This window comes from Anolis sagrei, chromosome 12, assembly GCF_037176765.1.
Source record: "Anolis sagrei isolate rAnoSag1 chromosome 12, rAnoSag1.mat, whole genome shotgun sequence".
NCBI lineage: Eukaryota > Metazoa > Chordata > Lepidosauria > Squamata > Dactyloidae > Anolis > Anolis sagrei.
In genome coordinates, this window is record NC_090032.1 from 13540161 (window position 1) to 13567256 (window position 27096).

General features: G+C 45.2%; 1 protein-coding gene across 1 annotated transcript; it reads right to left on the reverse strand.

The window, feature by feature from the left end:
* Positions 1-5174: 5174 nt before the first annotated feature.
* On the reverse strand, positions 5175-26039 carry SDHC (succinate dehydrogenase complex subunit C). Its single transcript, XM_060758290.2, has 6 exons — positions 25961-26039; positions 11093-11149; positions 10533-10634; positions 9208-9269; positions 6808-6971; positions 5175-6683 (listed from the first exon to the last, which is right to left on the reverse strand). Exons 1-6 carry the CDS (start codon positions 25978-25980, stop codon positions 6579-6581), a joined length of 510 nt encoding a protein of 169 aa, XP_060614273.2. The 5' UTR covers positions 25981-26039; the 3' UTR covers positions 5175-6578.
* Between the last annotated feature and the right edge of the window lie 1057 nt (positions 26040-27096).

Consider the following 27096-nt stretch of genomic DNA (forward strand, 5'->3'; position numbering starts at 1 on the left):
TTAGGGGACGTGGAGTTGGGGAAGTCTGGGTGGTGGTTTCTCAACCCCAAGCATTCTTGGATGAAACAGATTATCTTGATCCATCGCTGTCCGATTTTAAGTCTGGTCATGGAACGGAGACGGCTTTGGTCACCTTGAATGATGACCTCTGCAGAGAGCTCGACAGGGGGAGTATGTTCTTGTCGGTTCTGGACTTAAAGGCTTTTGATACCATCAACCATGGTATCCTTCTGGGTCAGCTCTCTGGAATGGGTTTTGGAGGAATTGCACTGCAGTGTGGCTTCACACCTTCCTGGAGAATCGTACCCAGTTGGTTAAGCTGGGGGACTTGCTCGGACCCCTGCCTTTGACCTGTGGGGTCTCACAAGGTTCCATTCTATCCCCCATGCTTTTTAATATATACATGAAACCGCTGGAAGAGGTCATCCGGAGTTTTGGAGTTCGGTGCCACCCGTACGCAGATGAAACACAACTCTATTACTCTTTCCACCGAAATCCAAGGAAGCTCCCCGGATCCTGGACCAGTGTGTGGCCACTGTGATGGACTGGATAAGGGCTAACAAGTTGAAGCTTACTCCTGACAGGACAGAGGTCCTCTTCGTCATGAGGCAGATTAGGGTATAGGGTGGCAACCTGTGCTCAATGGGGTTACACTCCCCCTGAGGACACAGGTCCGCAGTCGGAGGATCCTCCTGAACTAATGCTGACGCTTGAAGCTCAGGTGTCGGTGGTGTCTGGAAGGGCTTTTGCACAGTTAAGGCTTGTGCGCCAGCTGTGACCATACCTTGAGAAGCTGGAAATGGTCCATGCCTTAGTTACCTCCAGATTGGATTACTGTGATGTTCTCTATGTGGGGTTGCCTTTGAATCATAGAATCATAGAATCAAAGAGTTGGAAGAGACCTCATGGGCCATCCAGTCCAACCCCCTGCCAAGAAGCAGGAATATTGCATTCAAATCACCCCTGACAAATGGCCATCCAGCCTCTGCTTAAAAGCTTCCAAAGAAGGAGCCTCCACCACACTCCGGGGCAGAGAGTTCCACTGCTGAACGGCTCTCACAGTCAGGAAGTTCTTCCTCATGTTCAGATGGAATCTCCTCTCTTGTAGTTTGAAGCCATTGTTCCGCGTCCTAGTCTCCAAGGAAGCAGAAAACAAGCTTGCTCCCTCCTCCCTGTGGTTTCCTCTCACATATTTATACATGGCTATCATATCTCCTCTCAGGCTTCTCTTCTTCAGGCTAAACATGCCCAGTTCCCTAAGCCGCTCCTCATAGGGCTTGTTCTCCAGACCCTTGATCATTTTAGTCGCCCACCTCTGGACACATTCCAGCTTGTCAATATCTCTCTTGAATTGTGGTGCCCAGAATTGGACACAATATTCCAGATGTGGTCTAACCAAAGCAGAATAGAGGGGTAGCATTACTTCCTTAGATCTAGACACTAGGCTCCTATTGATGCAGGCCAAAATCCCATTGGCTTTTTTTGCCGCCACATCACATTGTTGGCTCATGTTTAACTTGTTGTCCACGAGGACTCCAAGATCTTTTTCACACGTACTGCTCTTGAGCCAGGCGTCACCCATTCTGTATCTTTGCATTTCATTATTTCTGCCAAAGTGGAGTATCTTGCATTTGTCACTGTTGAACTTCATTTTGTTAGTTTTGGCCCATCTCTCTAATCTGTCAAGATCGTTTTGAATTCTGCTCCTGTCCTCTGGACTATTGGCTATCCCTCCCAATTTGGTGTCGTCTGCAAACTTGATGATCATGCCTTCTAGCCCTTCATCTAAGTCGTTAATAAAGATGTTGAACAGGACCGGGCCCAGGACGGGACCCTGCGGCACTCCGCTCGTCACTTCTTTCCAAGATGAAGAGGAAGCATGGAAGAATGCTTGGAAATTGCAGTTGGTTCAAAGGTCAGCAGCCAGGCTACTAACTGGAGCCAGCTATAGGGAACACATGACGCCCCTACTAAAGCAGCTCCATTAGCTGCCAATAAGTTTCCGGGCCCAATTCAAAGTGCTAGTTATCACCTATAAAGCTCTAAACAGCTCGGGTCCTGGCTATCTTTGTGACTGCATCCCCCATGGGCTCTAAGAGCTGGTAGGGAGGACCTCCTCTCGTTCCCAACACCATCACAAGTGCGGTTGGTGGGGATGAGGGAAAGGGCTTTCTTGGTGGTGGCCCCACAACTTTGGAACTCCTTCCCCAGGGATATTAGACAGGCCCCCACACTGTCCTCCTTTCATAAGGACTTGAAGATGTGGCTCTTCTATCAAGTCTTTGAGAATATATAGCCCCTAGTCGTCCTTGCAGCTAAACGTCGGGTTGCAGCTAAACGTCAAAAAAACCAAGATTATGGCAGCAAGAATGATTGACAACTGGAAAATAGAGGGAGAAACCGTGGAGGCCGTGACAGACTTTGTATTTCTAGGTGCAAAGATTACTGCAGATGCAGACTGTAGCCAGGAAATCAGAAGACGCTTACTTCTTGGGAGAAGAGCAATGTCCAGTCTCGATAAAATAGTAAAGAGTAGAGACATCAGACTGGCAACAAAGATCCATTGCCTAGTCAAAGCCATGGTCTTCCCTGTAGTAACCTACGGATGTGAGAGCTGGACCTTAGGGAAGGCTGAGCGAAGGAAGAGAGATGCTTTTGAGCTGTGGTGTTGGAGGAAAGTGCTGAGAGTGCCTTGGACTGCGAGAAGATCCAACCAGTCCATCCTCCAGGAAATAAAGCCCGACTGCTCACTGGAGGGAAAGATACTAGAGACAAAGCTGAAGTACTTTGGCCACATCATGAGGAGACAGGAAAGCCTAGAGAAGACAATGATGCTGGGGAAAGTGGAAGGCAAAAGGAAGAGGGGCCGACCAAGGGCAAGATGGATGGATGGCATCCTTGAAGTGACTGGACTGACCTTGAAGGAGCTGGGGGTGGTAACGGCCGACAGGGAGCTCTGGCGTAGGCTGGTCACGAAGAGTCGGAGACGACTGAACGAATGAACAACAACAACAAGTCGTCCTTGTAGTAGTCTGAATTGATGTTTTTATATGTGCATGTGTTTTATTTTATTGTATTTTATATTGTGTTCAGTTTCATGTTTGTTTTTAGGCACCTTCTGCCATCTGTAAGCCACCTTGACTCCCTCCAGAGATATGGTGGCGGGATACAAGAATAAAGTTATATAAGCTATTATAAGCTAAACATGTATTTATGTAGCCAACATTGTGACCCATCTCAGGGGACTATCAGCAGATTTTTCTTGACAGGAGTCTTAAGATCTGCAGGCTCACCGGACTCTGTACCCGATTGTTTCCATCAGTGCCTCGAGGCCATTACTGGATGGCTGCATGCCAGCAGGTTGAGGGTGAATCCAGCAAAGACGGAGATCCTATGGCTGGGTCGACCGGGCAGTGGGGACATTCAGCTGCCTACCCTGGATGGCGAGGCGCTATGCCCGTCCTCATTGGTCAAGAGTCTGGGAGTCCTTTTGGACCCTCTGCTGACGATGGAGGCCCAGGTCTCCGCTGTGAGCAGAACCGCCTTCTTTCATCTGCGGCAGGCTAGACGGCTGGGCCCCTCCCTGTCCAGGGACGACCTAGCTACGGTGATCCAGGCCACAGTCATCTCAAGACTGGACTACTGTAATGCCCTCTACATTGGCCTTCCTCTGTCAGTGATCTGGAAGCTCAAGTTGGTACAAAATGCAGCCACTCGGCTTCTTGCGGGAATTCTGATGAGATGCCACATAACCCCAATCTTACTACAGTTGCATTGGTTACCAATTGAGCACCGGATCACTTTCAAAGGGATGGTACTCACCTTTAAGGCCTTGCATGGTCTGGGGCCGATGTATCTGAAGGACCGCCTCATCCCCAGAGATCCCTCCATTCTGAGGACCAAGATCTATTGGAAGTCCCCAGTATCAAGACCTTGCGTCTAACAGCAACCAGACGCAGAGCCTTCACAGCAGTGGCACCATCACTCTGGAATACTCTGCCACCTGAAGTCCGTGCCTTGTGAGACCAGCTTTCCGCAGGGTATGTAAGACATACCTGTTTAGACAGCCTTTTAATGTTTGATATTGTTGTTTTTAAATTGTTTTAAATTGCTTTTAAATTTTGTTAAATTTTAGCTATTCTTGTAAGCCGCTCCGAGCCCCAGGGGAGTGGCAGCATATAAGCTTAAATAATAAATAAATAAATAAAATATGCAAACTGATTATTTTAAAAAATCAAAGAACTAACTAGCAACTGAGAATGGTCAGTCTTCTTGAATTTCAGGCAACGAGCAAGCTTTCCCCAGCTCTGTTCTTAAGAGTTGAACTGAAAAGTGTCTGGGCTCCTTTCAATACAAAGAATGTCAGATAGTGTGTTTTACATCTAAATCAATATTCGCATCATCATTTTTTAAAACAAATCACTCCTAACTCTAGCTAGAGGTGTCAAAAATAGAACTCAGGACTTTATGCACAGAAAGGAGATTCTTCTAAGTAGTATCTGGATGGTGCAGTCAGCCTTAAAGCATGCCAATTTTTAAAAGCCAGAGCAAATTCGCATCAATGCCCAACAAAGAGACTTGTCGCAAATCGGTTTTCTAGTGCATATTCTCCCTTCTGAGCTGTTGAACTTGTTGACCGAAATGTCCCACTGTTAGGTCCAGTTCGAAAACATGCAAATGTGAGTAGATCAATAGGTACCGCTTCAGCAGGAAGGTAACTACACTCCATGCAGTCATGCTGGCCACATGAACTTGGAGGTGTCTACAGATAACACCGGCTTTTCAGCTTTTGTGGTTCAGTCTGAGCCTGAGCTTTCTGAGCCTGAGTTTCCTCAGGACGAGGAGGATGATGGGTTACAGATTTCTGAACATGTTCCGGTTAGTGAGACAAATGAAGCAGACAGTGTTGATTCCGAAGAAGAGACAGCATTTCTGTTCCCCAGAGTAAAAAATGTGGTTTTAGATAAAGATAGTGAAACTTCAGAGCTCCAGGTGGAGGTTCCTTCTGGGAGCTCAGGGCCTCTTGGTTCCCAGGATGACCAGGCCCAACAGGGCAAAGATAATGAGCTATCCAACCTTGAAGATATGGGAGACTTGATTAGACAGGACCATTTACAATTAAGAGTTCGCAGAAGCAAACGCGTTGCCAACAAACGTGAAACTAGAGGTCAACGTAATGCTTTCATGTTGGGAAAACATATTTAATGATCTGATCGAAGGGCAGTCCAATGTAGTTTATACCCTGTTAACTTCTGTGGAAATACCTTGGCTTTTGCGGAAAGCTTCTGGCTCTTTGGGACTTTGATTTTGAACCTGATTTTTGGAGACCTTGTCAAGACATCCTGCCATGGACTCTTGTTTAACCAATGCTTAAGGACTATGCTTTATGTTATTTGCCTCTGGATTATGGAAACTTTGCCTTTGCATTTAAGACTCTGTTTTGCTTACTGAACTTTTGCATCCTTATTTCTCTGTTTTGATTTTGTTTTTTCTCAATAAACTACAAAACCTACAGCCTTGGTGTGTGGTGGTGTCTTGAGCAAGGTGAATTTATCCTGAATTGTGACATCAACTTAGAAATGGAGATGAGCAACACCCCCCAGAGTTGGACACATCTAGACTTAATGTCAGGGGAAACCTTTACCTTTTTATTCTCTCTTCCTAACCAGAAATAAAGAAGATAGAACTAAGTTACTGCCAAACAACTTTTAGGAGCCCAGCAAAAGGCTGAGGCGTATTCATTTATTAACCGAAAGGGCAAGAACACTATAAAACCGAAGCAACAACTTCAGCGTATCTTGATAATTACAGGACAGCTTACATTTACAGAGGAGGTGATGCTCATTCATTTGGTTGGAAATGTCTGACAAAAGGAAAAGGAGCAGCAGATGCTGAAAGGTTTGAAATCTAACATCCTGATGTAAGATTATGTCACGCTCAAGGAACATAGGAATGACATAACCTTGGGTTAGGATATTAGGAGATTATCTCTATGGCTGGAAGAAACCTGCACAAGACACTGCAGCAGGCTTCAGGCCCTTAAACCTCCCTCAGGCCAATATTCTGGAGATAAAGAGACAAGGAATAGGACGGCAGCTGGAGGTGGCCAAAGCCTGAAAGTGCTGGTCTCGCTGCAGTTCAGCCATCAATGGGGATTGTTGTCCTTTGAAGAAGTATACCCACACACTCGCTCACCCACTGCACGATTGGAGTCCCTCTTCTCTTTCAGTTGGGTACAAAGACTGATATTGTTTGGAAGTGGAGGGAGAAAGAAAAGACGGCACACAGCCGAGAAAAGCAAAGGCTTGTGGTACGTTGTGGGTATGTGAACTTCTTCACCAACCAGTATTCTGCTTATATCGGCCTTCTAGAAGTCTTTGGATTTACATGGCAATCCCGCAACTATCACACGCGTATGCAAGGATGTCTATAATAATCTGGGCTGATCTGAGAGACAGCAAAAAATGGCCTTATGGATCTGTGATCTATTCATCCGGGTCAAGAACTGATAGCCACACTCCTAATGCTTTGATTAAGAAACGGTTCAGGAGGTGGAGGAGAGCTGCCCTTGACTCCATTTACATGGCTGCAATTCCAACGGAGGACAAAACCGTCAAGATGAGGACAACGACCCCAGACTGGTAGACCTGCGGTATCTTCAATCCTTTGCCCATGTCCCAGGCCTGTATAGTAACAAGAGAGAGGGATTTGGTAGAACAAGATTCTCCCTTGACTGCAAAAGCACACACAAACACAAAGCAAAATGAAACGAAATACAACACAGGTCCCCCAAAACGGCTTACATACCAGATGCCGGATTCCATTCCAAGTGTGGAAGGTCAAGGGGAAAGCCAGGGCAAACTTTGCAGAATAGATAAGAGCAGGACCCAGACTGAGGGACCGGATGAGGTCCAGGTAGTCAGCGAAATGCCCGGGAAGCACCAAAGCGCTTAAGCCGAAGAGTGACACTCCTGGACAAAGACATTAAGGGAAAAATCTGACTTAAAAACTGCAAAACAAAGGAAATCAGTCAAATTAGTCTAAAGTCCTTCACTCTGCAACAACTACCATATATTCTGGGGTACTAGACCTTTTAGGCATGTAAAACCTTATAAAATTTTGGGGGTCGGCTAGTATGCCGGGTATAAAATTAAAATAATAATAAAATTACTTAATATGGCTGCCTTGGCCTCGGGTTCCCCTCCTCCTCCTCCTCCTCCTCCTACGCCTTGACTCATGGCGGCCTCCCGGGCAGGCTCCCTGTCCTTTCTGGCTGCCTTCCTTGCAGAGGCCCAGGTCTCTCCTTTGTTGGCAGCCGGGTCCCTGGGCTGCTTCCCGCGCTGCTTAGGCCGCTATCCTTCTTCCTGTCCATGCCTCGCGAGAAGTGCCTCTCGCAAGACCTGGACAGGAAGGAGAGTGGCCTGATCAGAAGGGCCTCCAGCGCTCCTCATGCCACTCTCCTTCTGTCCAGGCCTCTTCTCTTAAATGGTGAGTATATCCCCAACTCTCAATTTGGTTGCTAAAATTGGGGGGTTGTCTTATAGCCCCAGTCGTTTTATACCCCAGAATATACGGTATATAATGGTATAGTGCAATATAGTAATATATAATACTGATATTGTACTATGCTAATAATAGAATATATTGTATGAAAATACATCTTGTAAGCTGCTCTGACTCCCCTTCGGGGTGAGAAGGGCGGCATATAAATGTCATAAAATAAATAAATAAACTCAGAAGTTACATGCTGTAGTCCAAATAGTAGTATTTCCAAAGTCAACTGGAGGCACACATAGCCCTATTTAAAAAACACCACACCTTTTTATATACCAATAATATTATAATGTGTACACTTTGCAAATAATAAAAATAATAACATTCATGCCAAAAATAGCAATTTTTTTTTCAAAAGGGGCTGCTCTGTTAGAAATATTAAAAATTAACTGGGTATTTTTTATTACAAAAGTGTGATTCAAGCATAGAAAGCGTGAGTAGGCCGAAGCCGGTTTAGAGTCAGTGAGCCAAAGTTAGTGTCGTCCTACTGAGTAGGCCAAAGCTAGTTAAGAGTCGGTGGGCCAAAGTTAGTGTTGTCCTGTGGAGAGTGAGTAGGACGAAGCCATTTAGAGTCAGTGAGCCAAAGCTAGTGTTGTCCTGAGGAGAGTGAGTGGGCCAAAGTTAGTGTCGTCCTGTGGAGAGTAAGTAGGACGAAGCCAATTAGAGTCAATGAGCCAAAGTTAGGGTTGTCCTGAGGAGAGTGAGTGGGCCGAAGCCTGTTAGAGTCAGTGAGCCAAAGCTAGTGCCATCCTGGGGAGTGTGAGTAGGACGAAGCTAGTTAGAGTCTGTGTGCCAAAGCTAGTGTAGTCCTATGGGGAGTGAGTGGGCTGAAGTTAGTGTCGTTCTGAGGAGAGTGAGTGGGCCAAGGTCTGTTAGAGTCGGTGAGCCAAAGCTCGTGTCGTCCTGGGGAGCGTGAGTACGACGAAGCTAGTTAGAGTGGGACAAAGTTAGTGTTGTCCTGTGGAGAGTGAGTGGTCCGAAGTCTGTTAAGAGTCAGTGGGCCAAAGCTAGTGTCGTCCTGAGGACAGAGAATAGACCGAAGCCTGTCAGAGTCAGTGGGCCAAAGTTAGTGTCATGGTAAGGAGATTGAGCAGGCCGAAGCCAGTTAGAGTCAGTGGGCCAAAGCTAGTGTCGTCCTGAGGATAGAGAATAGGACAAAGCCTGTTAGTCAGTGGGCCAAATCTAGTGTCATCCTGTGGAGTGTGAGGTAAACCTCTGTGTGAGAGAAGCTTCATGTGAAAAGGCTCCAGTGTGAAAGCTGCTGTGTGTAAAGCTGTTGTGTATTTGTATTATGAAAACCTTGTTGTTGTAAATGGTGCAACCATATTATTTTTCTACAACGAGAAGCCTCCTATGGAAGAGATAACATTAGTCTGTGTGTTTTTGTTCTTTTATCACTTGGGGCTACTGGTGCTGGGTCACTCTTCTGCTGAGAAGTTACTCTGCTGTACATTTATGAGGAGGGTCTTTTGTTAATAAGCCCACTCGCCCAACAATGCTCTTCATCCTGCAAGCCTTGGGATATCAATCGCTGATGCAAGTAAACAGTTGCACTTGTGCCACTGGGGACTAGAGAGGCCTTTGGACTGATACAACAATCCTCTTCTGATATTCTGATCATTGGTAGACAGAACAGAGAAAAGGTTAAAGTACCTAAGCTCATTGCAACCCCTGTGCCACGATGAGAAATGGACATCATCATGGGCAGAGACCACCTGAAAGAGAAAAGAAAGAAGTGTACAATGCTCTTAAATGAAGAAATAGGAAAACACACAGAGAGGAGACGCTCCATCATGAAATATGGGAACAGCAAATGGGCCGAGGAAGAGCAAAACATTATAGAGCAAACCATTCTGTGTGCAGAATTATGCAAAGAATCCAGCTAGAGGAGAAAAAAGGATGGTGGAATCTGTGGAGGTGGCTGAACAATGACATTACTCCAATGGTAGGAATCCTGGGAGGGCAGTGGGGGGAAAAAGAGCAAAGGGACACACCAATATGAAGTCCAAGGCTGTTGCTGCCCCATTTGGTTGAAACAGAGCAGGGGTCCTCAAACGAAGGCCCGGGGGCCGGATGCTGCCCTCCAAGGTCATTTACCTGGCCCTCGCGCAGGGTCAACCTAAGTCTGGATCAACTTGAAAGCACACAACAACAACAATCGTATCTCATCAACCAAAAGCAGGCCCACAATTCCCATTGAAATACTAATAAATTTATATTTGTTAAAAATGTTCTTCATTTTTATTATTGTATTGTTTTAAGTGTTTTTGCACTACAAATAAGATATGTGCAGTGTGCATAGGAATTCATTCGGTTTTTTTTCAAATTATAATCTGGCCCTCCAACAGTTTGACAGACTGTGACCTGACCCTCTGTTTAAAAAGTTTGAGGACCCCTGAAACAGAGCTACCAAGAAAACACAAAGAGAGTACTCCAAAGGCTGCCATTATGTCGCCCAAGAGCCAATGCAGTGAAAACATGTATATGTGTATATGGCTGGGGTGTCCACTTACACAGACAATCTCCTGCCTCCACAACAGCTATGGCTCCCATTATGCAGGAGACACCTACAACCCTTCCTCCAATGACATCGCAAGTCACACTAGGGAAAAAATACATTTAAAATCCAGTTTCTGCCTCCTGAAGAATTCTGGGGTTTGTAGTTTAGGGAGGAGCCTTTAACAGCCTCACTAAACTACAAATCCCAGAATCCTGCAGGAGGCAGAATAATAATAATAATAATAATAATAATACTTTATTTATACTCCGCCACCATCTCCCCAAGATGGTGGCGGAGCGGCTTACATGAGGCCAAGCCCAACAACACATCAATAAAACAAGAAAGCAATAAACAAAAACGATACAATACAATACAATACAAGAACTGTAACTAAACATTATTTTCCAAGGATGTCAAACAGGGAATTAATTCAGTCCAGGCAACATTTTTCTTGCCTCTTAAATAAGAGTGCTCTTACTGGTAGATGGTAAGATGAGGGGAGAGAGGACGCTTTGACTGGGTGTTCTTGTCCCAAAACTGGGCCATTTCTTCTTTGGCTGTCGTTGCCTTGGAGACCGCACTGGAACAAAAACAGCGTGGGATGTCATTTATGCCATTTATTAAGTGTACTCTTGTCTGAAAAGGGGTCTCGGCTATACATAGCACTTTAATCTACAACACAATTGACAACAACATGACATATTAAAGCTGAGAGGAATGACAAGTTAACAAGTGAAAGAAATACCCAAGTTTTAGAATGCATAGGCAAAAACAAAGGTTTTAACTGGGTGCTGAAACCACTGGGTCGTGCGGCTTAATGCCGAGTTCATTGAATGGGATTATTTTACCATTTTTATAGAGTTGTGGCGCCTTAGAAGGAAAAGCTGCAGGTTTTCAAAGGCAGCAATCAAGGCATTAGCACCCACCCTGTCATTTTTAATAGTATGTGAATTATGGAAATAAGGGACATAAAAACTTACAGAAGATGGTTGCAAGAGAAGGAGGGGGAGAATGAACTACTTCCTGTTAAAAACTTACTGTTGTGTAGAGAGTCCTGGCCCAAGACGGACACAGAGGCAGCGCCGACCTGTTAATCTGAAAGGAAAGACAAAATCTCTGTGTTGAATTTGCAACCTGAGGCTCAATTGCCTTGGCAGCCTTTCTTAGCTTCAACCTCAAGTAATTTTGAAATAACAATGCCCATTTTTAAACTAGAGCATTCACGGGGAAGATTCAGCCTTGTTAGCCTGCATTTTAACTGTGTGTATCTTGTATTTTATCTGCCGGAGAATGGAGAAAGGCAGGGAGTTTCAGAAAAACATCTATTTCTGTTTTATTGACTATTCTAAAGCCTTTGACTAAGTGGATCATAATAAATGGTGGCAAGTTCTTGGGGGTATGGTATAACAAAAGACATAAGGCTGGAAGCTATCTTCTTTCCCTCCTCAGACTTGACTTCTCCCAACTGCTCTGGCCTAGGAGTCTATAAACCCCTCCCCTCTTCCAACAATTCTCACTCAAGATGGCTGCCTCCCTGGCATCCCCTCCTAAAATGGAGGCCTGCCTTACTGTTATCCAGACTCCCTTTCCAGCCTACCAGGTAAGATTCACCACATGTGGGCATACCAAATCATCTTATCTCTCTACTGAGGAATCTGTATAAGGACCAAGTAGCAACAGTAAGAACTGACCATGGAACAATAGACTGGTTCAAGACTGGGAAAGGCATATGACAGGGTTGTATACTCTCACCCAACCTATTCAACTTGTATGCAGAACACATCATGCGATGTGCAGGGCTTGAGGAATGCAAGGCTGGGGTGAAAATGGCTGGAAGAAACATTAACAACAATATGCAGATGACACCACTTTGATGGCCAAAAGTGAGAAGCTGAGGAGCCTTCTAATCAAGGTGAAAGAAGAAAGCGCAAAAGCTGGGTTGCAGTTAAACATAAAAAAAACCAAGGTTAAAAAAACCCAACATGTTAACTGCAGCAAGATTACTGATAGCGAAGAATTGGAAAGGTAAAATAAATATATCAATTGAAGAATGGTATAAAGAACTATGGAAAATAGCAATAAATGATAAATTGACATGTAGGTTAAGAGTCAGGAAAGGGGTATGGAAGGAAAACGACTTTGTTGAAGTTTGGGGAAAATTTATTGAGAATGGCTTAAAAGAAGTAGATGGGAATTTACCTCCACAAGAAGAAATGGTATTTTGGAAAGAGAATGTAAATTGTATTGTCGAAAGCTTTCATGGCTGGAATCACTAGGTTCTTGTGGGGTTTTTCGGGCTACAGAGCCATGTTCTAGAGGCATTTCTCCTGACGTTTCGCCTGCATCTATGGCAAGCATCCTCAGAGGTTGAGAAGGTCTGTTGGACCCATTTTTCCTACTTCCAACAGACCTTCTCAACCTCTGAGGATGCTTGCCATAGATGCAGGCGAAACGTCAGGAGAAATGCCTCTAGAACATGGCTCTATAGCCCGAAAAAACCCACAAGAACCTAGAATGTAAATTGAAGTGACTCGGAAGGGGAGGGGGGACAAAAGTGAAAAAAAAAGTATACAAGATATATATACACTTATAGTTGATGTAATGAATTGAGGACGGAATATAAGAGTATTGAAGGTATTGATGTATTCCAAGAAAACCAGATACAGATAAACCACGTTGTACTATTCATAGAATCATATTCAAGCACTATGAAAGCAATAATCATACTAAAAGAAATAATGGATTAAAAGTAATAGAAAAAAGCGTATTGAAAAGGAATAGCATTCCCTTTTAAAGACGTATCTTCAGCAGAGTCTACCCAGCCACCATCTCCCCAATGGGGATTTGGAGTGGCTTATATGGGACCAAGCCTGGAACATAATACAGCAATAAAATCAAAGCATATACAACAGACAACAACACCATTATCAAAATGACATTAAAATAATAATAAAATAATAAAATAAAAATTCCATAGACACAATCACGACAAAGATGACAATGGACAGGCCACATATTCCGAATAAAAAACAATTAACAGACTATGATGAGATAAAATAGGAGCAGGACGTTTAAATGGAACTCATAAAACACACAGAGTTGTGGGGCAGAACATCCTATTTGGAGGACACGAACTCCATTAGCCGAAAACGTTAAAAGGGGGGGGGGGTGTAAAATATAATGCTGAGCACCTACTCGCCAAAAGCGCAGCGGAAAAGCCAGGTTTTGAGGTTCTTTTTAAATGTTTCCAGTGAAGGGCCTTTCCTGATCTCCCCAGGTAAAGAGTTCCAAAGTCGGGGGGCCACAGACGAGAAGGCTCTCTCCCTTGTGCCCACAAGACGGGCTTGTGAGATTGGTAGTAGACGTGCCTTAATCCCTGCCTCTAATACTTACTTATTTTCTGCTTCCAAAAGAAATGCAAAGCTAACAAGGGACAAGATAATGGTTCTAGTCCTAACTAAAATAGATTCCTTGAACTCATTACATTTATCAATGTGTTCACGTGTGTATCAGAGGTGCCTTCCCACGTAGGAGAAAGGTGAACATGGCAGGGAAGGAGCCAAAAGAAGAGGCACTTTTCTGCCTGATTGTGAAGCTAATCTGTTGACTTCATGTTCAAAGATTCTCCATAAGAAAATCATAGACTCATAGAGTTGGAAGAGACCTTGTGGGACATCCAGTACAACCCCCCGCCAAGAAGCATGAAAATCGAATTCAAAGCACCCCTGACAGATGGCCATCCAGCCTCTGCTTCAAAGCCTCCAAAGAAGGAGCCTCCATCACACTTGGGGCAGGGAGTTCCACTGCTGAACCGCTCTCAGTCAGGAAATTCTGGTGGAATCTCCTGTAGTCTGAAGCCATTGTTCCACTCCCTTGTCTCTAAAGAATTGGAAGCAGAGATTGTTGCTTAGAACAGAGCTTTCCAAATGTGTGTCTCGACACATTTGTGTGCCATGTGACTGTAATGAGAAATTTGACAAAAAACTTGGAAATGTATGTTATTATCTTACCAATCCTATATTTCTAAAAATACAAAAGGAAGGTGTTCATGAGGTATGTTGTGTCCTCATACATGTTGTGAGTGCTCTTTGTGTTTGAATCTCTAATAAGGGGTTGGTTTAACCTTGCAAGTAAAACTGATTGACTGTGTTGCCAAATCTATATAAATAAAAATGTAATGTTCGTTTGATTAACACAACTCAAAAGCCACTGGATGAATTGACACCAGATTTGGACACAAGACACCTCTCAGGCCAACGACTGACCATCACTCATAAAAACACTGAAAAACACAGCAGAAGGGACTTTAAAAAGCAAAAGAAAAAACCCATTACAACGCACACGCAAAACCACATATATACACAAACACACACATATACACACATATATGCATACACACACAAAACACATACACAGAAAGGAGGGAGGGAGGGAGGGAGAGAAGGAAGTAAAGAAGGGTAGAGAAGGAAGGAAGGGGAGAAGGAGAGAAGGAGAGAAAGAAGGAAAGAAAGAAAGGTAGAGAGGAAGGAGGGAGAGAAAGAGGGAGAGAAGAAGGAGGGAAGGAGAGAAGGAAGGAAAGAGAGAAGGGGGAGAGAAAGGGAAGGAGAGAAGGAAAGAAAGAAGGGTAGAGAAGGAAGGAAGGAAGAAAAGAAGGAGGGAAGGAGATAAAGAAGGAAAGAAAGAAGGGTAGAGAAGGAAGGAAGGAGGGAGAGAATGAAATAAAAAAGTGAAAGATGGAAGGAAGGACAGAAGGAACGAAAGAGAGAAAGAGGGAGGGAAGGAAGGAAAGAGACGAAGGATGGAACCAAAGAGCAAAGGAAGCGAGAAAAGAAACAGGTAGAGAAGGAAGAAGGGAAAGAAAAAGAGGAAAGGAAAGAGGGAGGGAAGGAAGGAGAAAAAGAAAGGAGATAAAGAGGGAGGGAAGGTTGGCCACAGCAACTCCTGGCAGGTATATAAAAAGCGTTTCAACAACACAAAACAGGAGCTTCTTTGTTGAGTTCCAGGGCCAGAGAAGCAGATGGCGGAAACAGAAGAACGGCCTGCCTCAGGGGAGCGTGCTTGCTCCATCCATGTTCAACATTTACACAAATGACCAGCCACTGCCAGAAGGGACAGAGAGTTTCATCTATGCTGATGATCGTGCCATTACTGCTCAAGCAGGGAGCTTTGAGACTGTAGAACAGAAGCTCTCCGAAGCTCTAGGTGCTCTTACTGCCTACTACAGGGAAAACCAGCTGATCCCTAACCCATCTAAAACACAGACATGTGCCTTTCATCTCAAGAACAGAGAAGCATCCCGAGCTCTGAAGATCACCTGGGAAGGAATCCCACTGGAGCATTGCAGCGCACCCAAATACCTGGGAGTCACTCTGGACCGTGCTCTTACCTACAAGAAGCACTGCCTGGACATCAAGCAAAAAGTGGGTGCTAGAAACAATATCATACGAAAGCTGACTGACACAACCTGGGGATCACAACCAGATACAGTGAAGACATCTGCCCTTGCGCTGTGCTACTCTGCTGCTGAGTACGCATGTCCAGTGTGGAACACATCTCACCATGCTAAAACAGTGGATGTGGCTCTTAATGAGACATGCCGCATTACCACGGGGTGTCTGCGCCCTACACCACTGGAGAAACTACACTGCTTAGCCGGTATTGCACCACCTGACATCCGCCGGGAAGTAGCAGCCAATAGTGAAAGGACCAAGGCAGAGACATCTCCAGCTCATCCCCTGTTTGGGTATCAGCCAGCACGCCAACGACTTAAATCTAGACATAGTTTTCTAAGATCTACAGAGACACTCGCTGGAACACCTCAGCAAGCGAGAGTCCAAAAGTGGCAGGCTCAAACCCAGCACCTCAACCAATGGCTGATACCAAATGAGAGACTCCCTCCTGGGCACACAGAGGACTGGGCGACTTGGAAGGCGCTGAACAGACTGCGCTCTGGCACCACGAGATGCAGAGCCAACCTTCAGAAATGGGGCTACATAGTGGAATCCTCGACATGCGAGTGTGGAGAAGAGCAAACCACTGACCACCTGCTGCAATGCAACCTGAGCTCTGCCACATGCACAATGGAGGACCTTCTTGCAGCAACACCAGAAGCACTCCAAGTGGCCAGATACTGGTCAAAGGACATTTAACCAACTACCAAACTCACAAGTTGTGTATTTTTCTGTTTGTCTGCTTTGTTCTGTTAGAAATGTAATATAATGGACTGGTTGCTCTGACACGACAAATAAATAAATAAACAACACTAAACTTTTTAAAAGCTCTGGCTTAGACACTAGTGCCATCTAGTGGTTTTTTGAGGGTGAAGCAGTTAAAATCTAATTTATTGGGTTGCTGAGTTTTTCGGGCTGTATGGCCATGAAAGATGATGCTGTCAAGGTGATGCATGCCATATGGCAGCAAATATGGAAAACACAATAATGGCCATCAGACTGGAAAAAAATCAACTTATAACCCCATACCAAAAAAAGGCAATGCTAAAGGCTGCTCAAACTTCCGTACAGTGGCCCTTATTTCTCATGCCAGTAAGGGAATGCTCAAGATCCTGCAAGGAAGACTCCAGCAAGACATGGAGAGTTGCCAGATATACAAGCTGGGTTTAGAAAAGGCAGAGGAACCAGAGACCAAATTCCCAATATCTGGATGCTGGATAATGGAGAAAGGCAGAGAGTTTCAGAAAAACATCTATTTTTCTTTTATTGACTATTCTAAAGCCTTTGACTGTGTGAATCATAATAAATTGTGGCAAGTTCTTGGTGGGATGGGCATACCAAATCCCCTTCTCTCTCTCCTGAGGAATCTGTATCACGACCAAGTAGCAACAGGAAGAACTGACCATGGAACAACACACTGGTTCAAGATTGCGAAAGGCGTATGGCAGGGTCGTATCCTCTCACCCAACCTATTCAACTTGTATGCAGAACGCAAGGCTGGGGTGAAAATTGCTGGAAGGAACATAAACATAAAAATCCCCAAGATTATGGCAACAAGAATGATTGATAACTGGTAAATATAGGGAGAAAACCTGGAGGCAGTGACAGACTGTATTTCTAGCTGCAAAGATTACTGCAAACTGCAGCCAGGAAATCAGGAGACACTTACTTCTTGGGAGGACAGCAATGACAAATCTCGATAAGATAGTGAAGAGAAGAGACATCACACTGGCAACAAAGATCCGCATAGTATAAGCAATGGTATTCCCCATAGTCACCTATGGATGTGAGAGCTGGACCATAGGGAAGGTTGAGCGAAGGAAGATAGATGCTTTTGAACTGTGGTGTTGGAGGAAAATGCTGAGTGCCTTGGACCACCAGAAGATCCAACCAGTCCATACTTCAGGAAATAAAGCCTGACTGCTCACTGGAGGGAAGGATACTAGAGACAAAGTTGAAGTACTTTGGCCACATCATGAGAAGAAAGGAAAGCTTAGAGAAGACAATGATGCTGGGGGAAATGGAAGGAAAAACGAAGAGGGGCCAACCAAGGGCAAGATAGATGGATGGTATCCTTGAAGTGACTGCATTGACCTTGAAGGAGCTGGGGGTGGTGACGGCCGACAGGGAGTTCTGGCGTGGGCTGTTCCATGAGGAAAGAATGGAGTGGAGTGCTGCAGGGTTCCGTCCTGTTCAGGATCCTCATTAATGACTTAGATGAAGGGTTAGAAGGCATGATCATCAAATTTGCAGACGACACCAAATTGGGAGGGAGAGCCAATACTCCAGAGGACAGGAGCAGAATTCAAAACGATCTTGACAGATTAGAGAGATGGGCCAAAACTAACAAAATGAAGTTCAACAGTGACAAATGCAAGATACTCCACTTTGGCAGAAAAAATGAAATGCAAAGATACAGAATGGGGGACGTGTGGCTCAAGAGCAGTACGTGTGAAAAAGATCTTGGGCTCCCTGTGGACAACAAGTTATACATGAGCCAACAATATGATGCTGTGGCAAAAAAGCCAATAGGATTTTGGCCTGCATCAAGAGGCCAAAGAGTGTCTAGGTCCAGGGAAGTCATGCTCCCCGTGCTCTATTCTGCCTTGGTTAGACCACACCTGAAATACTGTGTCCAATTCTGGGCACCACAATTCAAGAGAGATATTGACAAGCTGGAATGTGTCTAGAGGAGGGTGACTAAAATGATCTCAAGGGTCTGCAGAACAAGCCCTATGAGGAGCGGCCTAAAAAGCTGGGCATGTTTAGCCTGAAGAAGAGAAGACTGAGAGGAGATATGATAGCCATGTATAAATATGTTTTCTGCTTCCCTGGAGACTAGGATGCAATGGAACAATGGCTTCAAACTACAAGAGAGGAGATTCCATCTGAACATGAGGAAGAACTTCCTGACTGAGAGCCATTCAGAAGTGGAATTCTCTGCCCCGGAGTGTGGTGGAGGCTCCTTCTTTAGAAGCTTTGAAACAGAGGCTGGATGGCTATCTGTCAGGGGTGCTTTGAATGCAATATTCCTGATTCTTGGCAGGGGGTTGGACTGGATGGCGCATGAGGTCTCTTCCAACTCTATGATTCTAGGTCACGAAGAGTCGGAAACAACTGAACGAATGAACAGCAACAACATGGCCATGTTCCAGAAGCATTATCTCCTGATGTTTCGCCCACATCTATGGCAGGCTTCTTCAGAGATAGTGAGATTGGTTGAAAACTAGGCAAGAAGGGTTAATATATCTGTGGAATTATGTCCCACTCTAACAGTTGTCAGTACTAAAGTATCTTACTTTGTCTACATTAATAAATAGGTTTCAGATTTTAACCAATCCCACAGTTTCCATTCCACTCTTTTTGTGTCAACTGACATGATTGAAAGTGCCATTGAAAGGGCAGGTTACTGTCACAGCTCAGCAAGCATCACATTTCTGCTCCAAACGGACACCGCCGGCAAGAAGCAAATTGAATGTTTCAAGGTTTTTCCTTGCTGAGACAAAGCAGGACCCAGAGGCTACAGAAGCTATTTTGGACAGATCCAGTCAAAGTCCTGTCAGGCTGACATTCAAACGTGACACTACATTCAGAGACAGGGAGGGGAGAGAGACTCACAATCTGTCAGGGCTCAAAGACTGTAAACTGAGATATGTTTAGATATCTGAAAGGATGTCACATTGAAGGGGAGGGAGAGACATGTTTGTTTTTTGCTGCTCAAGAGACTAGGGCACAATGGAGCGATGGATTCAAACTGCAGGAAAAGAGATACCACCTAAACATTACGAAGGACTTTCTGATGGTAAGAGCTGTTCAACAGCAGGATATGCTGCCTGAATGTCTGCTGGAGTCTCCTTCTCTGGAAATTTCTAAGCAGAGGCTGGATGGCCATCTATCGGGAGAGATTTGATTGTGCCTTCTTGCCTGGCAAAAGGGGGTTTGACTGGATGGCCTTTGGGGTCCCTTCCAACACTAGGATTCAAACATCATCATCATTAACATCTTTGATAATGACAATGATGATGACAATGGTGCAGTCTCCTTCTGCACCATTGTTTTTAAGCAGATGCTGAATGGCCATCTGTCAGGAGGCTTTGATTGAGTGTACCATAGGGTTCTGTCCTGGGCCCAGCACTATTCACCATCTTTGTCAATGACTCGGACGATAGAATAGAAGGCATGCTTATCAATACTGTAAACCACCGCCTCCTCCTGAGAAAAATGTATAGTATCACAAAGGATTATCACCTCACCCGCCTCATAGGAAACCTGCTACAAAACAGGAGCTTTTTTGTTGAGTTCCAGGGCCAGAGAAGCAGATGGCGTTAACAGGAGAACGGCCTGCCTCAGGGGAGTGTGCTTGCTCCACCCATGTTCAACATTTACACAAATGACCAGCCACTGCCAGAAGGGACAGAGTTTCATCTATGCAGATGATTGTGCCATTACCGCTCAAGCAGAGAGCTTTGAGATGGTTGAACAGCAGCTCTCCGAAGCTCTAGGTGCTCTTACTGCCTATTACAGGAAAAAACCAGCTGATCCCTAATCCATCTAAAACATAGACATGTGCTTTTCACCTTAAGAACAGACAAGCATCCAGAGCCCTGAGGATTACCTGGGAAGGAATCCCACTGGAGCATTGCAGCACACCCAAATGTCTGGGAGTGACTCCGGACCGTGCTCTGACGTACAAGAATATCAAGCAAAAAGTGGGTGCTAGAAATAATATCATACGAAAGCTGACTGGCACAACCTGGGGATCACAACCAGACACAGTGAAGACATCTGCCCTTGCGCTATGCTACTCTGCTGCTGAGTATGCATGTCCAGTGTGGAACACATCTCACCACGCTGAAACAGTAGATGTGGCTCTTAATGAGACATGCTGCATTATCACGGGGTGTCTGCGCCCTACACCACTGGAGAAACTACACTGTTTAGCCTGTATTGCACCACCTGACATCCGCCAGGAAGTAGCAGCCAATAGTGAAAGGACCAAGGCAGTGACACCTCCAGCTCACCCCGTTTGGGTATAAGCCAGCACGTCAACCGCTTAAATCAAGAAATAGTTTACTAAGATCTACAGAGACACTTGATGGAACACCTCAGCAAGCGAGAGCCCAAAAGTGGCAGGCTCAAACCCAGAACCTCAATCAATGGTTGATACCAAATGAGAGACTCCCCCCTGGGCACACAGAGGACTGGGCGACTTGGAAGGTGCTGAACAGACTGCGCTCTGGCCCCACAAGATGCAGAGTCAACTTTAAGAAATGGGGCTACAAAGTGGAATCCACGACAAGCGAGTGTGGAGAAAAGCAAACCACTGATCACCTGCTGCAATGCAACCTGAGCCCTGCCACATGCACAATGGAGGACCTTCTCACAGCGACACCAGAGGCACTCCAAGTGGCCAGATACTGGTCAAAGGACATTTAATCAACTACTAAGATTGCAAACTTTGTGTTCTGTTTGTTTGTTTGTTAAAAAATGTAATGCAATTGTTTGGTCTGCCCCTGACACGATAAATAATTAAATGCTTATCAAATATGCAAATGAGTGTATGGCTGAAACAGAAGTTTTTGAACCCAAGAGTTGCAGATGGAAAATATATTTCAGGTAATTCAGAAATGGAAACAACATGATGATAGGTAAAGGTAAAGGTTTGCCCTGCCATTAAGTCTAGTTATGTCCGATGCTGGGAGGTGGTGTTTATCTCCATTTCTAAGCTGAAGAGCTGGCATTGTCCATAGACATCTCTAAGGTCATGTGTCCAGCATGACTGCATGGGGAGCTGTTACCTTCCCACCGAAGTGCTACCTACTGATCTCACAGTTGCATTTTTCAGAACTGTTCGAACGTATCTACTGCTATGAACCATCACTAAGCTTAAGATCATCAGGAGAGGCCCTGCTTTCGATCCCCCCATTCTCGCAAATGCGGTTGGTGGTGACAACAGACAGGGACTTCTTGGCAGTGCCCCCCCCCCCCCCCCCCCGTCTGTGAAACTCTTTCCCTAAGGACATCAGATTGGCCACCTCCCACCTGTCCTTTAGAAGACAACTGAAGACCTGGCTCTGGGGCCAGGCGTTCGGTTAGAAGCCAGTGGCAATAGAAAAAGGAAATTTGGATTTTGCGACATGGATTCTCCTGGCTCAGCTTGGTTTTTACTGGCACGTTAATCTATTTATTTATTTATTTACTTCACTTATATACCGCAATTCTCAGCCCAAGGGCGACTCATTGCGGTGTACAACATAGAAAACAGGTGCAAAATACAAACATAGTGTAAAATAATCCACAATACATCATTATCAAAAAACATCTCATCAAACATCAACATTACTACATAAGCCATTCCGAGTCGTCTCATCGTCAAACCCACAATCCGATATAATTTCCGTTGTTCCATTCCTATGGTCAAATTACCAGTCATTGCACTTCTTGTTCAAATGCCTTCTTAAACAGCCAGGTCTTTAACATCCTGCGGAATATCAACAGGGAGGGAGCTAGCCTGATGTCCACGGGAAGGGTGTTCCACAGCCGAGGAGCCACCACCGAGAAGGCCCTATCTCTCGTCCCTGCCAGCCGTGCCTGTGACGCAGGCGGGATCGAGAGCAGGGCCTCCCCGGAAGATCTCAAAGTCCTCGTGGGCTCATAGGCCGAGAGGCGGTCAGTTAGGTATCTTGGGCCGGAACCGTTTAGGGCTTTATAGGCCAATGCCAGCACCTTGAATTGAGCCCGGTAGCAGATCGGCAGCCAGTGGAGCTGGTACAGCAGGGGGGTTGTATGCTCCTTGCGTCCCGCTCCTGTTAGTATCATGGCTGCCGCACGTTGGACCAGTTGGAGCTTCCGGGCCGTCTTCAAAGGCAATGTACAATGTTTTAAAATGATTGTATTGTGAATTGTAATTTTTATGGTATTTATACTGTTAGCATCCTCTGATGCTCATGTGAGACCGTGCTGAATCCCCCTTGTAGGGAGAAGGGCGGGATATATATGAAATTTAAATATATGAAATAAATAAATACATATAGGTTGGCAGAAGCTGGGGCTAACAGCAAGAGCTCACCCCGCTCCCCAGATTTGAACCACCAACCTTTTGATCAGAAAGCTTGCTGTGCCACCAGGGGTATATGTTGTATATGTTGTAATTTATTTATTTGTTATATATGGTTTTATACAGTGTGCAATTTGTTGTTTTTGGTTTATCATGTTTTTTGTTTGAATTTATATGTTATGTAATTTCTGTTTTCAACCATTGTATGCTGATTTGAATCACACCCATAGGAGAAAAGTGGGATCTAAATAAATAAATAAATAAATAAATAATACAGTACTATGCTTAGGCAATAATAATGCAATGCACAGATATAGGATGGGTGACATCTGCCTTGGGATCTAAGAGTCTTAGTACACCAGAACTCAATCAGGAGCAAAGGGTGTGATGCAGCAGCGAAAAAGGCCAATGCAATTCTAAGCTGCATCAATAGGAGGAAAGTGTCTGGGGAATTCATAATACCACCCTATTCTGCTATGGTCAGACCCTGCCTGGAATAAAAAAAAGCTGTTCAAGAAGGAGCTCAAAGAATCCTAGAGTTGGAAGAGACCTCGTGGACCAACCAGTCCAATCCCCTGCCAAGAAGCAGGAAAATCTCATTCACTTCATTCATTTCACTTTATTTCTTAAATAGTCGCGCTCCACCAAGGTGCTCTGAGCAACTTACAATCTAAAATAGCATTTACACAACATAAAAACATTCAACAGTGACTATTTGGCAAATTAGATCTGATTACTTAAATGCACAACCAAACAGTCAAGTCTTGAGTGCCTTTACAAAAGGTCGCAACTCCGACATTGCTCTCATGTATGGAGGCAATGAGTTCCACAGAATTGGAGCATAGGTCGAAAAAGCCTTGTAGCTTCCAGATGTCCCTCCCTAGGGCCCGGTATGTAGAGGAGATTTTCCTGGGTGGATCAAGGTAACCACTGATGGAAAAAAGGAATGAGGTGGTCCCTGAGATATAAATGTCCTTGGCCATTTTGAGCTCTAAATGTCAGGATCAGTATCTTGTAAGAGATCCGATGTTCTCTTGGTAGCCGATGCAGTTGTTGCAGAATCGGTGTAATATGGGATCTTTTAGATGATCCCGCTAGCAGCCTGGCCGCTGCATTTTGGACCATCCGAATCTTCTGGGTTGTTGACTTCGGAAGGCTGGCATATAAGGCGTTGCAATAGTCCAACCTCGTGGTGACTGTTGTGTGGATTACTGTTGCCAATGCTTCTACCTAAAGGTAGGATGCCAATTTCCTTGCCTGGTGAAGATGAAAAAAGGCCTGCTTCAAAGCACCCCTGACAGATATTTATTTATTTATTTATTTATTTATTTCCTATATTTTTACCCCGTCCTTCTCACCCTCAAGGGGGGACTCAGGGCGGCCTCACAAAAGCATCATAGGATGTTGACATCATAAAAACAATCAACAATCCGCAATACATTAAAATCCATCCTCTGTTTAAAAGCCTCCACCAGACTCCGGGCAGAGAATTCCACTGTTGAACAGCTCTCACAGTCAGGAAATCCTTCCTAATATTCAGGTGGAATCTCCTTTCTTGTAGTTTGAAGGCATTGTTCCGAGTCCTAGTCTCCAGGGCAGCAGAAAACAAGCTTGCTCCCTCCTCCCTATGACTTCCCCTCACATACTTTGGCCACATCATGAGAAGAAAGGAAAGCTTAGAGAAGACAATTACGTTGGGGAAAATGGAAGGAAAAAGGAAGACGGGCCGACCAAGGGCAAGATGGATGGATCCTTGAAGTGACTGGATTGACCTTGAAGGAGCTGGGGGTGGTGACGGCCAACAGGGAGCTCTGGCATGGAATGGTCCATGAAGTCACAAAGAGTCGGAAACGACTGAACAAATGAACAACTTGAGTAAGGATAAATAGGCTTAAAGGCTTCATGGTGTCATGGTGAAGGGTGCACGGGTGTGGGGAAGTGGTTTTATTTTGAGTGGGATAAGGTTTCTGGGATGCCAGACTAATCTGATCTCTTTTTTCGATAGAGTTACAAGCTGGGTAGATGCGGGGAATGCCGTGGATGTGGCGTACCTGGATTTCAGGAAGGCCTTCGACAAGGTCCCCCATGACCTTCTGGCAAGGAAACTAGTCCAATGTGGGCTAAGCAAAACTATGGTGAGGTGGATCTGTAATTGGTTAAATGGACGAACCCAGAGGGTGCTCACCAATGCTTCCTCTTCGTCCTGGAAAGAAGTGACAAGTGGAGTGCCGCAGGGTTCTGTCCTGGGCCCGATTCTGTTCAACATTTTTATTAATGACTTAGATGAAGGGCTAGAAGGCATGATCATCAAGTTTGCAGACGACACCAAATTGGGAGGGAGAGCCAATACTCCAGAGGACAGAAGCAGAATTCAAAACGATCTTGACAGATTAGAGAGATGATGGACCAAAACTCACGCAATGAAGTTCAACAGTGACAAATGCAAGAGACTCCACTTTGGCAGGAAAAACGAAATGCAAAGATACAGAATGGGGGACGAGGCCTGGCACGAGAGAAGGACGTGTGAAAAAGATCTTGGAGTCCTCGTGGACAACAAGTTAAACATGAGCCAACAATGTGATGTGGCGGCAAAAAAAGCCAATGGGATTTTGGCCTGCATCAATAGGAGCATAGTGTCTAGATCTAAGGAAGTAATGCTACCCCTCTATTCCGCTTTGGTTAGACCACATCTGGAATATTGTGTCCAATTCTGGGCACCACAATTCAAGAGAGATATTGACAAGTTGGAATGTGTCCAGAGAAGGGCGACTAAAATGATCAAGGGTCTGAACAAGCCCTATGAGGAGCGGCTTAAGGAGCTGGGCATGTTTAGCCTGAAGAAGAGAAGGCTGAGAGGGGATATGATGAGAGCCATGTATAAATATGTGAGAGGAAGCCACAGGGAGGAGGAGGGAGCAAGCTTGTTTTCTGCTTCCCTGGAGACTAGGACGCAATGGAACAATGGCTTCAAACTACAAGAGAGGAGACTCCATCTGAACATGAGGAAGAACTTCCTGACTGTGAGAGCCGTTCAGCAGTGGAACTCTCTGCCTCGGAGTGTGGTGGAGGCTCCTTCTTTGGAATCTTTTAAACAGAGGCTGGATGGCCATCTGTCAGGGGTGATTTGAATGCAACATTCCTGCTTCTTGGCAGAATGGGGTTGGACTGGATGGCCCATGAGGTCTCTTCCAACTCTAGGATTCTATGGTGGCTGCCTGCCTGGGCCTGGGCCTTGCCACCCAGCCCAAGGGCGAAGCAGCCTTCCTTTGACGCTCCAAAGGCCTCACCCCCACAGTCCTCCCCCAGTGGTGGGAACGGGCTCCCCATGCCCCCTTCGCCCCCTCCTCCTCCCTCCCTCTCAGCCCCGACGCCTCCCTCTTCCCTCTCCCTTCCAGTCACCTCAGCAGGGACAGCGCCATCTTGCCCAAATCCGTCCTATTCAGCAGGCGGAAATGACGTTGTTGCCCTTCTTCCGTCGCCGGGAGGAGAGAAGGGCGGAAGTGAAGGTTGTAGTAAAGTTGCTTTGTAAACATGAGGCAGAGGAACACTTTGAAAGTTTCTTCCTGCAAACTGGAATGGAAGTAAAGTGTCTCAGGATTCACTTGCACTGACATAGAATGCAGTTTGAATCCGCACTATATGGTCAGTGTAGACTCAGAATAGAACAACCTCATTGAGATATTGACAAGCTGGAATGTGTCCAGAGGAGGGCGACTAAAATGATCAAGGGTCTGGAGAACAAGCCCTATGAGGAGCGGCTTAGGGAACTGGGCATGTTTAGCCTGAAGAAGAGAAGGCTGAGAGGAGATATGATAGCCATGCATAAATATGTGAGAGGAAGCCACAGGGAGGAGGGAGCAAGCTTGTTTTCTGCTTCCTTGGAGACTAGGACGCGGAACAATGGCTTCAAACTACAAGAGAGGAGATTCCATCTGAACATGAGGAAGAACTTCCTGACTGTGAGAGCCGTTCAGCAGTGGAACTCTCTGCCCCGGAGTGTGGTGGAGGCTCCTTCTTTGGAAGCTTTTAAGCAGAGGCTGGATGGCCATCTGTCGGGGGTGATTTGAGTGCAGTGTTCCTGCTTCTTGGCAGGGGGTTGGACTGGATGGCCCGTGAGGTCTCTTCCAACTCTTTGATTCTATGATTCTATGATTCTAAGGGCGGGGTAGAAGCACTCCAAATAAATAAATAAATAAACTTCATTGTCCTTGTACATCAAACAAAATTAAATGGCATCCCAAATCACAGTATAATCCCATATATATGCACTCAACTGCACTATATAAGGCTGGATCAACTCTGACATGGAGCATATTATTATTGGGTTGTTGTAGAACTCTTGTCTGTTGGAGCTAGGAGTGAATGTTTCAACTGACCACCTTGATTAGCATTTGATGGCCTGGCAGTGCCTGGGGCAATCTTTGTTGAGAGGTGATTGTTTCCTCTCTGTTGTTTGCTGTTGTAATGAAAGGGTCTTTGAGTGAAATTTGCAAATGCTAAGCAAGGGGCTTTGAATGAAATTAACAACAAAAGAG

What these genes read in the sequence shown, in the direction of transcription:
- SDHC (XM_060758290.2), bottom strand. Translation starts at nt 25,980, where the DNA reads ATGGCGCTGTCCCTGCTGAG. An exon ending in ATGGCGCTGTCCCTGCTGAG is followed by an intron (nt 11,150 to 25,960) that starts GTGACTGGAAGG and finishes CTTTCCTTTCAG; the next exon opens with ATTAACAGGTCGGCGCTGCC. An exon ending in CCAGGACTCTCTACACAACA is followed by an intron (nt 10,635 to 11,092) that starts GTAAGTTTTTAA and finishes TTTTTGTTCCAG; the next exon opens with TGCGGTCTCCAAGGCAACGA.